This window comes from Panthera pardus, unplaced genomic scaffold (assembly GCF_024362965.1).
Source record: "Panthera pardus isolate Hobbes unplaced genomic scaffold, ASM2436296v1 HiC_scaffold_6, whole genome shotgun sequence".
NCBI lineage: Eukaryota > Metazoa > Chordata > Mammalia > Carnivora > Felidae > Panthera > Panthera pardus.
In genome coordinates this window covers 14,956,683-14,969,944 of record NW_026526991.1, presented here as the reverse complement: position 1 = coordinate 14,969,944, position 13,262 = coordinate 14,956,683, and the positions used below count along the sequence as shown (strand labels likewise).

Genomic DNA, 13,262 nt, shown 5'->3' with positions numbered 1-13,262 from the left:
ATGGCCTCATTTTAAAAATTACATTCCGAGGTGCTGGGAATTAGGGCTTCAACATAAGCATTTGGAGGGGATACAGTGCAGCCCTTATGCAGAGGTATTCTCTGCCCTCAGAAACAAGGCAGTTTATGTGTCTGAGGTGAATTCCAGAGCCCTGTGGACGCCTTCATTCTCAGCTTAAATGCTGGTGCTTCGTTCTTCATCACCCTGTTTCCACACTAACCCGCTGCGACCCTATCGGTCCCCCGGCTTTGTGATCCTCTTGGTTTCCTATGGCTGCTGTGATGAGTCCCCACAAACCTGGTGGGTTAAAACAACACACATTTATTCTCCAGGTGTTAGCAGGGCTGTTCTCTTCCGGAAGCTCTGAGGGAAGAATCCATTTCCTCACCTTTCCGGCTTCTAGAGCTACACCTCTTGGCTTGTGTCCCCGTCCTCTATCTTCAAAGCCCACAACAGAGCATCTTGCTTCAGTATCACCTGTGCCAAATCTCCCTGTTTCTCTTTTATAAGGACCCCGATGACTGCACGTAGAGCCCACCTGGATAATCCAGGGTACTCTTCCCTTTTCACAATCTTAACTGAATTACATCAGCAGTCTCTTTTGCCGTCAACATTCACAGGTTCCAGGGGATAGGACTTGATATCTTGGGGGCTATTATTCAGCCTACCACATGAGTTTTCCTCATTCATGTCCTGGCCACTCCTGTCATCCCTGGAGGGCCAGTATAGGAGATGATGCATGAGTGAAAGCCCTTGGTGAGCTGCAAAGGTTTTTTCCACCTCAGGGCCTTTGCACAGTTAATGCTGCCTGGAACATCCATGTCTTTACACACTCATTCACATATGCCAATTCCTTCTTGTCTTTGAGGTTTTGTTACCTCCTCAGAGAGGCCTTCACATTGCTCCACCTAAACCCTGTTTATTCTCTGTCCCAGCACTGACACTGATCACCGTTTGTAATTGCTTTATGACTTGTTGGTTTATATGTTCCTTATCTGTGTTATCCCTGTTAGACTGTTAGTTCTGTGAGATCAAGGACCTGACAAGTCCTGTTCTCTGCTCTGTCTCTGGCTCCTGGAAGCGTGCCTGCAGCATGGGTGCTCTCTGAAGGATTGTTGGATGAATGACTGACGTTAACAGAGGACATTTCATCAGTTACACACCCATGACATGGTTTGGGTTGTATTCTTGACCTGATTCTTGAGGTACTGCCTCTGGGGATGCCTGTGGTTCAGTATTCCCCAAATGCAACCATGACCTCCTTGTGGGAGGGCCCTATTTTCTAATCTCTCCAGAGCTTTCTGTCCCCATCATTGAGATCTTCACGTGCTTCTGCCCATCTTCAGGGCGTCTTCCTCAGCCCCCAGGAAACTGGCTATATTTCAATATACTCCAAGAATTTTAGAGGAGGAAGGAACTGAATGAATAGACCCAGGGTCAGCCAACTATGACCCGCCATCTGATTTTGTGAAGAAAGTTTTCGTGGAACACAGCCAGGTTCTTTCATTGATGTATTGTCGGGGTCTGCTTTCACACTATAATGGCCGGGTTGAGTGGCTGAGTCGGAGACTCTATGGCCTACAAAGCCTAATATATTTACTATCTGGCCTTGTGCAGAGAAGGTTTGCTGGCTCCTGAAACAGACCATCTGATCCAAGCCCATCCACTTTATCGATGAAAACACTGAGAACCTATTTTCAGACCAGAGCCAGAATCCTGCCGTGGGCTTCTGGCAGATTCAGGGCTAGAATCCGGTTCTGCCGAACCCCAGACAAACCAGGCTTCTCCCACATACCCAACCATCCCCCTTAGCGCCCAGCCCCTCCCTGCCCAAACTCCCTTTCAAATCTCGGCGGTCACCCTCCTCACCAGCTCTCTCTTCAGTGTTTGAGAAAGGCCCCACCCATGTATCTTCTCCATCTCCCACCACTCGAATTGGGGCCCAACAACCTTCCTTAGCCGACTTGCTCTCTTGATGCTACAAGAAGCCCACCCCTAGGCTTTCTCTTCCCTTCTAGAATCCCTGGTCCCAACCCCACAGACCTTCTCTTCGAACACCACAGCAAAGATTTCAATGGCCACTGCCCTGGTTGAGTTGACCGTGCCCTCCCTCTGTTCACCTCAGGCCACCCAGTTGGAGTTATCAAACCCCAGAAGGAGCTTATTTAGAATGCACGTGCCCAAAGTTGGAGAGGGAGGGAGCCAAACCATAGAGACTCTTAAAAACTGAGAATAGACTGAGGGTTGATGGGGGGTAGGATGGAGGGGAAAGTGGGTGATGGGCATTGAGGAGGGCACCTGTTGGGATGAGCACTGGGTGTTGTATGGAAACTGATTTGACAATAAATTTCATATTAAAAAAAAATAGAATGCACATGCCCTGGGGCACCTGGGTGGCTCAGTCAGTTGGACGTCCGACTTCAGCTCAGGTCATGATCTCACATGAGTTTGTGGGTTTGAGCCCTGCGTCAGGCTCTGTGCCGACAGCTCTGAGCCTGGAGCCTGCTTCAGATCCTGTGTCTCTCTCTCTCTCTCTCTCTGCCCCTCCCCTGCTCATGCTCTGTCTCACTCTCTCAAAAATAAATAAATGTTAAAAAAAAAAAAATTTAGAATGCACATGCCCAGACCCCACCCCAGACTTGTTAAACCAAAACTCTGGGGGTAAATCAGGGCCTGGGGAATTTTCAGACATACGCACAGTACCCCGTGATTCTGTTGTGGAAGCACACAGTCTAAGATTAACCACTTCACTGAGCCATGGGCTTCACAAGCCTCCTGTAGGCTTTAGTCGCTGCAGACAACTTCAGAACAAAGTCGGTAGTCAATGGAACACGGTTCTCTTCAAAAATACATCAGGAGAATGCAGCCTTTCTCCTTCCGTTTCCTGCATCCTCTCCTTAACTCAAGGCCCTAGAATTCTTTCCCGTCTCCAAACTCCTCCAAAAGAAACATCACAAAATAACACTTTTCCCCCCTCTGAGTAGACAGGATCAGAAGATTTTTAAATGAGTTGCTGGCAAAGAATTCATGCGCTTATAAACTATTGAGGTCAGGGTGATGGAGAGAGAGAAGGCAATGGTGAAAGGAGAGTAGGTACAGAGAAAAGTCCAGAGCAGGCTGGAATCCTAGGGTTCAAGGTTTCTTCTTCTGGTGCTCACCAGCTGTCTTGGTACAGGTGTTATTTTGAAGACAGCAGTGTCTCTTTCTCTCCTCTTCAGTATTCGTCAGGAGCTGGCGGCGTGCCCTGGGCCTTGCACATCACATAAAAGGCAGAAGCCGAAGGGCAGTCTGCAGTAGAGACGGGACGCAGCCCCCCAGGGGCTGAGAGTTCTGGGCTGCGCTTGGGGGGCACCGAGCAAAGGAAAGGCCAGATGGGATGGTGGCTGCCTTGGAAAAACAACCCAGAGGAGAGTTCTCTGAGCGCTCGGGGCTGGTTTCTACAGCGACGGAGACATGGTGACAAAAATAAGTCCGGCTCACCTGAGACAGTAGAATCCAATTCAATTCCAAGTCAGTGTGTGTTTATTGAGTGCCTGATTCAGTTTAGGTGATGGAGAGAACGAGAGAATGAGGGCGACAGCCTAAGCAGCAGGCTGACTCAGGCAGAAATTCCCTGGGAGACTGCCTCCCAGATCCATGGGTCCAGAAACTCGATTGTATCCATTGTACCCGGTAGGAAATCGGTAAATCTTTGTCTGTCTGGTGAACAAGTATTTATTAAGTGCTTCCAGCCTGCCAGGGCCGTCCTGGGGCCGTGGCTGAATCAGTGAATCTAGCAGGCCCATGTCCCTGCCCCCAGTGGAGTTTACATTCTTCTACTGGGGCATCTGCAAGGCCAGTGGGTAAGGTCAGTGGAATGGGGTCTATTATAGGAGGGGTCCACTGGGAGTGGATAATCAGGAGGAATGTTTAGGGTAGGGTAGGACTTGCTCTGTAGTTGGAAGGGTAAGTGGGGTGTGGATTTTTAAAAAGCTGGAGGCCTTACAGACAGGGGACTGAGCTGCGTGGCCGGAAATGAAAATGGTGTGCCATCGAAATTCCATGACCAGATCAGCTCGTTCTTCTGGGGCAACAGGTGCATGCTGGTAACAGAGCACATGTTGGGAAGTTAGACAAGAGAATGTCAGTACCACATGGGGTTATGGCACACAGGCTGTGTACTCAGACATCTTGGCTCTGACTCCTAATTCTCATACTTGCTAACCTTGTAATCCAAGGCATGCTACTTAACCTCAATAAACGTCATTCTCCTGATGGAGAAAATAGGCGTAGTCACAACTAGCTTATAGGTTGGTCCTAAGCATTTCAATGAGATCATGAATGGGATTAATTGAGAACGACTGTAAAAAGCTTAGCTGTTGAATGTTAACATTGGATATACAGCTTGCTTTCTAGGCAAACTGGAACTCGCCACCAAAAACTTGGTAGGGAGCTCAGGATGCCTGTATACAGTGAGCAGTTTGTTGCCTTGGCAACCCTCCATTTAAGACCCTTTTTCCACCCCGTGGCAGCCATGCTGGACTGAATGGCAGCACTGGGGTCAAGGTGAGGCAGGAGAGGTGCCTAGAACATATTTGCATGACCTGGCCTCCTTCAATTTTGCACCCTGAGTGCCCTGCTTGCCTCAGCCTAACCATGGTTGTGCCGAATACAGGAAACATTTTTGGTCTGCAGGTTTGTGTGAAATCTGCATTTCTCAAAGTGTGTTCTTTGGTCTACTTAAATCAGCATCATAGGGGCTGCTTATTAAAATTATATTTGTGGGGGATGCCTGGGTGGCTCAGTCGGTTAAGCGTCCGACTTCAGCTCAGGTGTGACGATCTCATGGTTCATGAGTTTGAGCCCTGCATCAGGCTCTGTGCTGACAGCTCAGAGCTTGGAGCCTGCTTCGGATTCTGTGTCTCCCTCTCTCTCTCTGCCCCTCCCCCACTTGCACTCTGTCTGTCTGTCTCTCTCTCTCAAAAATAAAAAATGAAAATAAAAAAATAAAAAATTATATTGGTGGACCTGACAAAATCAGCATCTCTGGAGATGAGGTGGGTGGGGCAGGTGTGCATTTTAACACACACACACGCACACACACACACACACACACACGCACACATTCCCAGGCCCTCCACCAACCCTAGAGCAGAAGTTCTTTGTATGTGTTTGTGTGTGTGATAATAATAGCATTATTTTATTTTTTTTATTTTTTATTTTTTAAAATTTACATCCAAATTAGTTAGCATATAGTGCAACAATGATTTCAGGAGTAGATTTCTTAATGCCCCTTACCCACTTAGCCCATCCCCCCCTCCCACAACCCGTCCTGCAACCCTCAGTTTGTTCTCCATATTTATGAGTCTCTTCTGTTTTGTCCCCTCCCCTGTTTTTATATTATTTTTGCTTCCCTTCCCTTGTGTTCATCTGTTCTGTGTCTTAAAGTCCTCATATGAGTGAAGTCCTATGATTTTTGTCTTTCTCCGACTGACTAATTTCGTTTAGCATAATACCCTCCAGTTCCATCCATGTAGTTGCAAATGGCAAGATTTCATTTTTTTGATTGCCGAGTAATACTCCATTGTGTATATATGCCACATTTTCTTTATCCATTCATCCATCGATGGACATTTGGGCTCTTTCCATACTTTGGCTATTGTTGATAGCGCTGCTATAAACATGGGGGTGCATGTGCCCCTTCGAAACAGCACACCTGTATCCCTTGGATAAATGCCTAGTAGTGCAATTGCTGGGTCTAGAGCAGTTCTATTTTTAGTTTTTTGAGGAACCTCCATACTGATTTCCAGAGTGGCTGCACCAGCTTGCATTCCCATAGAGCAGAAGTTCTTTGAGTGTGACCCCAGACCAGCAGTATCTACATCACACAGAAACTCATTAGAAATGCAGATTCTTGTCTACCTCCCCAAGCTACTGGATCAGACACCTTGTGGGTGGGGCCCAGCAATCTGTATTTTAACAAGCCCTCCAGATAATTTTGATGTGCAATGAAGTCACCCCTTGGGCGGTGGGGGGTGGGGGGGGGGTGGGGGGTTGGGAGTGGGGGGGGGGGTGGTAAAAACTGCTAGTATCCAGCCCCATCCTAGATGAATTCAATCAGAATCCCTGAGATAGGGCTCCCCGGCCAACCCAGCGATCCTAATGGGAGGACAGAGTTTGTAATCATCACTGGAAGAAACAGGAAGTTGGCACAAATGTATTACACTTACAAAAGTACGGTCAGCCAGGGGCAGGGTCTCAGTTAATTCTTGCAACAAGCTGGCCCCTGCTGTGGTCTCGTTAGCTGGTGAGGAACCTGAGACTCCCGGAGCGTCAGGGGGTGTGGCCAGGCCCCCAGGCACCGGCAGTTGTGCTGGCTGTGCTGGGCAGAGCCACCTGGCTCCGGGAAGACTGCGTGGGGTCTTGGATCTTTGCTGTTGGAAGCGTGGTGCTCAGGCAGAGCTGGGGCTGGGAGAGCTCCACGAGGGGAGCCAGGGGAGATGGGAGGGGAGATTTGGAGGACACCTTAGGGCCAGATCCAGAATGGGGAGTCCCAAGTACCAATAACCCCAGGCGTTTTTTGGGTTTTCTACTAAGTGCCAGCCCCTGTGCTTGGTGCTTTAAGTGAGCCATCTCCTGTGTGTTCACATGATCTCTGAGGGCGATAACACTCGCAGGATAGTCACACGGTATCCCTGTTTTGCAGATGAGGAAACTGAGGCCCAAAGACTCCGGAGAGTCTGCCCCGGGGTCGCCGGTGCGGTCACCCGTGCGATCAGGATGTCTCCAAAGGTTCTCCCACCACACGGGGATTCAGAGTCAGGGTCCCCAGGGAAAGCGGGGTGGGGGTGGGGGGGCTCAGGGGCGGGGGTGGGGGGTGGGGGCCGGCGAGCAGGAGGTGGGGCTGAGCCGGCAGCCCCCGCCACCCGGCCGCCCTAACGCTCTCGCGTCCTCCCGCGCAGGCCCTTCCTCGTGCTGCCGCCGCTGATGGAGTGGATCCGGGTGGCCGTGGCGCACGCCGGCCACCGCCGCAGCTTCTCCATGGACAGCGACGACGTCCGCCAGGCGGCCCGGCTGCTGCTGCCCGGCGTGGACTGCGAGCCGCGCCAGCTCAGGTAGGGCCGGGTCGGGGCGCAGCGAGGGGCGTCCTCCCCGGGGGGGGGGGGGGAGCGGGACCGCCGATCGAGCCCCGCCCGGCGCCCGCCGTGCGCCCCGCAGACGGTTGAAATGACAGACGCGGGCTTGAGGATAAGCGGGTCCCCGCACTTCCAGGGATGGAGGAGGACGGGAGCAAGGCGTGTTGGGAACGCTCCGCTCTTCGATGACCAGTTATCGGCCTGCCTGTTTCTGTTCACATTCTTTGAGTCTCATTCTCCTCCTCTCCCTCCCTCCCTCCCTCTCTCCCTCTTTCCTCACTCCAAGAGAAAGAAATTATGGTCTTCTTGTAGTTTTCCAACAAAATCTTGCACAGTAAAATTGCTGGCTGGGTGAAAGCACATCTCTGCTTTTTCACATCCATAGGGATGGCCGGAGCCCTCTATTTCTGCGCCTGTAACCAGGTCTCTCCCCCATCAGGGTGGGAATTTTTCTTGGGCCACTCGGGACCCCCCCCCCCCCGTGCATGGGGGCTCATTTTTATCCAAAGCAAAAGAAAGAAAATAAACCACTCAGCTGAGTCAAAACCTGGGTCTAAATGCAAAAAAGCAGGAAGCTCAGAGGTGTGTATGCATGTGTGTGCTGTCTTCCGGGTGGTCATTGTCACTATTTTCTTTCTATTTTTCTTTCTCCCCCCCCTGGCTTTATTAATATATAGTTGACATATAACATTGTGGACCTGTAAGGTGTACAAGGTGTTGGTTTGATACATTTATATATTGCAACATGATTACCACCTTTAAGAGGTTGGCTAACACTTCCATTCCATCACATGATGACCATTTCCTTTTTGTGGTGAGACCATTTAAGACCCACTCTCTTAGCAATAGCAACTTTCAAGTATATGATACAGTATTATTGGCTATAATCACCATACTGTACATTAGATCCCCAGAACTTAGTCATCTTATAACAGGAAGTTGGCACCCTTGGACCAACATGTCCCCATGTCTCCCATCCTCTTGCCCCTGGTAACCACCATTCTACTCTCCGTCTCTCTCAGCTCTATTTAGAGTCCACATATAAATGAGAGCACACAGTATTTGCCTTTCTCTGTCTGACTTATTTAACTTAGCATAATGCCCTCAAGATCCATACAAGTTGATGGAAACGCTAGGGTTTCCTTTTTTCTCGTGGCTGAATAATATTCCATTATGTACGTATATATTTTTTTCACATCTTCTTTCTCCATTCATCCATTGATACTTAGGTTGTTTCCATATCTTGGCTATTGTGGCTAATGCTGTATTTGAACGTGGGGGTGCAGATGTCTCTTTGCAATCCTGTTTTCATTTCCTTTGGATATCAACCCACAAGTGGGATTACTGTATCACATGGTAGTTCTATTTTTAATTTTTTGAGGAACTTTCACACTGTTTTCTATCATGGAATGGTGGCTGTACCAATATACATTTCCACCAAGAGTGCCCAAGGGTTCCCTTTTCTCCACATCCTCGCCAACACTTGTTATTTCTTAGCTTTTGGATAGCTAGCCATTCTAACAAGGGTGTGCTGATAACCCATTGTGATTTTGATTTGCATTCCTGAGCATGTGGGGTTTCTAAACAGTTTGGGGTATTTTTCCCCTTAGTGTGTGAGGTCTCTGAGTTCTTGGGTGTCTGTGTCCCTGAGTGTAATGTTTCTGAGCTGTTGGGGGTCTGTATCCCAGATTTGGGGTCTCCCAGCCATTTAATATGGTCCACGCAGGATTGGAAGTCCCTCGATTCTTTGTGGGTTCTGCATCCTGAATGTGTGGACTCTGAACCCAGAGTGAGAGTTCTCTGAGCTGTTTAAAGGGTCTGTATCAATGTGTGAGATCTACTGGCTGGTTGGAGCCTTTGTTCTTGAGGGCCCTGAACTGGCTGGCTGTTTCCCCAGGTGTAAGGTCTCTGGCTATATGGGAGTTTGTATTCTCGGTATATGATCTGCAAGGCAGCTTCAGGTATGTGTCCAAGGTATGTCTATCTGTAGGTCTCTGTGCTGTTTCTGTATCTGTTTTCAGATTGTGAGGTCTCTGAAGTATTAGCCAGTCTGTACACAGAGTATAGCATTCTGAACACTTGGGTATGTGCGTCCGATAGAGTGAATCCCTTGAGCCATTTGCAGGTCTTTGCAGGTCTATGTTTATGAGCTGTGTGGGCATCTTTGTTCAGAGTATGAGAGCTCTGAGACATTTGGGTGTCTTGTCCGAGGTGTGAGCTGTTGAGCAGTTTGAGGGTCTTCATGTCAGAGTTTGAGGTCTCTGAGTTGTTTGTTAAATGTTTCATATCCATCTGCTATTGGGGATTTGTGAGGAAGAGTGGAGTTTCTGAACTTTTTGGTGGTCTGTGTTTCAAGATACGAATCTAAAATATGTAAAGAACTCATACAAGTCAGTAACAAAAAAACAATCTGATTATAAAATGGGCAGAAGATCTGAATAGGCATATTCCCAAAGAGGATGTCCAGATGGCCACCAAGCACATAAAGAGTTACTCCTCATCCAGAAAATGCAAATCAGACCCACAGGGAGATACCCCCTGACACCAGTCAGAATGACTATTAGCAAAAAGACAAGAAACGGGTGTCGGCGAGGATGTGGAGGAAAAGGAACCCTCATGCAGCGTTGGTGGAAATGCAGACTACGGCAGCCACCGTGGAAAACGGTAATGGAGGTGCCTCAAAAAATTAAAATTAGGGTTACCACAGGATGCGGCAATGCCACATTGCTGGGTATCCAGCTGAAGAAACAAAAACACGAATTGGAAAAAATACATATCCCTATGTTTACTGCACATTATTTATAAGCTAAAACATGGAGACAACCTATGTCCATTGATCGATGAATGGATAAACAAGATGTGGTGTTTATACACAGTGGAATACGATGCAGCCATAAAAACCAATGAAATCTTGGTTTGCAACAACATGGACGGACCTTGAGGGTATTAGGCTAAGTGAAATGAGTCAAACAGAGAAAGACAAATACCACATGCTTTCACTTATGTGTGGAATCTAGGGAAAAAAAAAAAACAACCCAGACTCATAGATACAAAAAACAGATTAGTGGCTGCCAGAGGAGGGTAATGAGCAGCGGGCAAAATGGGTAAAGGGGATTAAAAAGTTCTGGGGCGCCTGGATGGCTCAGCTGGTTAAGTCTCTGACTTCAGCTCAGGTCATGATCTCGCGGCCTGTGAGTTTGAGCCCCACGTCAGGCTCTGTGCTGACAGCTGGGATCCTGAAGCCTGCTTCGGGTTCTGTGTCTGCCTCTCAATCTGCCCTTTCCTCACTCACACTCTGTCTCAAAAATGAATTGTTCAAAAACAATTTTTAAAAAAAGTACAGGCTTCTAGTTATAAAATAAGTAAGTCACAAGGATGAAGAATATAGTCAGTAATATGTATTAACTGGGGCGCCTGAGTGGTTCAGTCGATTGAGTGTCCGACTTCGGTTCAGGTCATGATCTCACAGTTCGTGAGTTTGAGCCCCGTGTTGGGTTCTGGGCTGACAGCTCAGAGCCTGGAGCCTGCTTCGGATTCTGTGTCCCCCTCTCTCTCCGCCCCACCCCTGCTTGTGCTCTCTCTCTTTCAAAAATGAATAAACATATAAAAAAATTTTTAATAATAATAATAATACGTATTAACTTTGTAAGATGACAGATGGTAACCACACTTATGGTGGTGACTATTTCACAATGTATAACAAGTGTTAAATCACTGTATTATGTATATCTGAAGCTAATATAATACATCGGTCATGCCTCAAAAAATAAAAATAAATTTAGAAAACACCTTAGGACAGACATCTTCAAAGATTTCAGAGGCCTCACACCCTGAACACATACTCGAGATACTTCAGAGGCAAACTTTGAAACCCACACCGTAATGAGTTTGCAGACCTCATACCTTGAATACAGAAGCCCAGAGGCCACAGATTCAAACTTGGAACACAAACCCTCAAAGAGCTTAGAGACTTCACACACTGAACACACATTGTGAAAGACTTTGAACTCATACATAGTCACTATTTTCAAATCCCCACTGTGCACCCAATGAGAAACTGCCCTTCCTCTGAAATCCATCTGGCCCAATCGTGTGACCAGGCCACAGAGATTTCCACCCTTCTGATCTGATTGGGGTCTTCCAGGAAATAGAGGGTTTACAGCATAAAGCAGAGCCCGCCCCCACCCCGGAGACCCCAGAGATGCCCATTGGCCCAGGAACATACGGGGGGCTGATCAAGTCACCATTGCTGGCCTTTATTAAATGCTTTACCATATTCTGGGCACTGTTTGAAGTGCTTTACACAGATTCATTAATATCTAATATTCTCCAAACCTTACGAAGTGGATACTGTTATTATGTCCACTTTACAGATAAGGAAACTGAGGCACAGATAGGTTAAGTAACATGCCCCAGGTCATAGGACTCGTAAGTGGTGAAGCCAGGACGTGGATTTAGGTGCCCCAGACCCCCAGGCCCGTAGTTCTAACCACTCAGGTTTCTGTCTAGGCAGCTCCTGCCTACACTGTCCTCCCATAAGGGATGACCTTGTCACCTAGAATAACGGCAGGTCTTGGGGAGATGCCAAGGGGCGGCTATTTATTTAGCACCTACTGTGTGCCAGTTCTCTCCCCATTTTACAGATTAGGAGGCTGTTGGTGGGACACTTTATAGATGGAGGTACCAGGGGTGGGATCCTTGTGGCTCATGCTCCAAAGCCCATCCTTTGCCCACTAGACTCCCCTGCTCCCTGTGTCCTCGGGGTGGCACCTTATCTGTCTGCTTTCTCCCACCACCCTTGCCTGCCATCACCAGCTGGAATCTGACTTGACCTTGAGGCTCAAGCTCTTCTCTTTGCAACAGTCCTGAGTCTGCTGGGTGTCAGGGAAAGTAAGGTATTGGACACCTACTCTGTGCCAGGCACTGTCTTCGTGGCATGCAGTCGCCAACAATTGTGCAAGGCAGACTTTTTTATCCCATTTTACAGATAGGAAGGCTGAGGCTAATGGAGGTAGTGGAACTTGCCTGAAGTCACACAGCTACTGTGAGGCAGATGAGTTCTAGAATGGAGGACCTGGCCAGTGGAGGTAACAACAGTGTCTCCTTGGCTCTCTCCCCTCCCCCCACTCCCAGACATTCACCTTCCAAGTTGCCAGGTAGGCTCCAGGTTCTGAGCCCAGCCCAGCTGAGCCCGCTTCTCTAAGTAAACAGCCCTAGAAAAGTGCGGGTCATTGGGGCTTCTAACAAACGCAGGAACTTGGGATCTCGGTGTTGGTGACTAGAGTGTCAGTGACTATTAGCACATATAATTACCTACCAGCTGGCCGAGGTTTCCTGGTGGGAGGCAGCCTGGATACCAGCTGGGACAGAGCAACCAGAGTCAAGGATTCTCAGGTCTGATGCTAGTACAGCCATTGATTTTCAGAGTGACCTTGGCCAAATGCTGCTGGAGCTCTGCTTTTGTCTTTATTCGGCTACAGTAAAGCCTCACCATGGTGATGGGGTTTATTCAAAAGGAACACCATTTGATGCGGCTGCAGTTTGTAAGCTGACAGGGGTGACCCATTTATTCTTCCTTAATTAAAATATCAGATAATGTAAACCTGGGAAATTCAGCCTTTTATTTCTTCTCTTTTTCCTCTCCTTTGGGAGGTGGGGGAGGGGGCCCGTAGAATAAAAGAAAGAACAAATAATACATGCGGGCAGGGTTTTACATTTTCTTATTAATAATTGGTCTTGAAACAGTTTAGAAATACAAAGAGTAAATCCTGTTTATTTCCCTGTATTTGTAAGAGGCAATTTTTCTGCTCCAGAGTGGGGCTGTGTTAAAATAATGATAATAAGGGATGTTCTCAAATCCTATCTTAGCTGATCAACAGCATCTACCAACAGGATTTAGGGGTTATTAGAACGATGAGCTCACTCCAGGAAACAGTTACTTTTTGCAAGTATTTCTTAAAGTCAAAACAGATTTTGAGCTGTCCCAGAATGGATAAGTTTAGGGAGCAGTAAGGCGCGAAGGGTATCAGGATGGGATTCAGGAGACCAGGGTCGTTACGTTCTTTCCTTCCCTCTTTTGTTACATTTACTGAGACCTTACTAGGTGCCAAATGACACTCTCAATGCTCTCATCTGGGTCTGCTGCTG

At 48.0% G+C, this 13,262-nt stretch overlaps 1 protein-coding gene across 4 annotated transcripts in view; it reads left to right on the top strand.

Annotated features, from left to right (window-relative positions):
* ABTB3 (ankyrin repeat and BTB domain containing 3) overlaps positions 1 to 13,262 on the top strand; it is a 315,349-nt gene that overhangs the window by 230,078 nt on the left and 72,009 nt on the right. For 3 of the 4 annotated variants that reach the window (XM_053895843.1, XM_019446694.2, XM_019446693.2), the window contains exon 4: positions 6,942 to 7,094. In XM_053895843.1, coding sequence (XP_053751818.1) covers positions 6,942 to 7,094 — 153 coding nt within the window. Of the gene's footprint in view, positions 1 to 6,574; positions 6,772 to 6,941; positions 7,095 to 13,262 lie in introns of those variants that run through there. The other variant, XM_053895844.1, reaches the window with a different exon arrangement.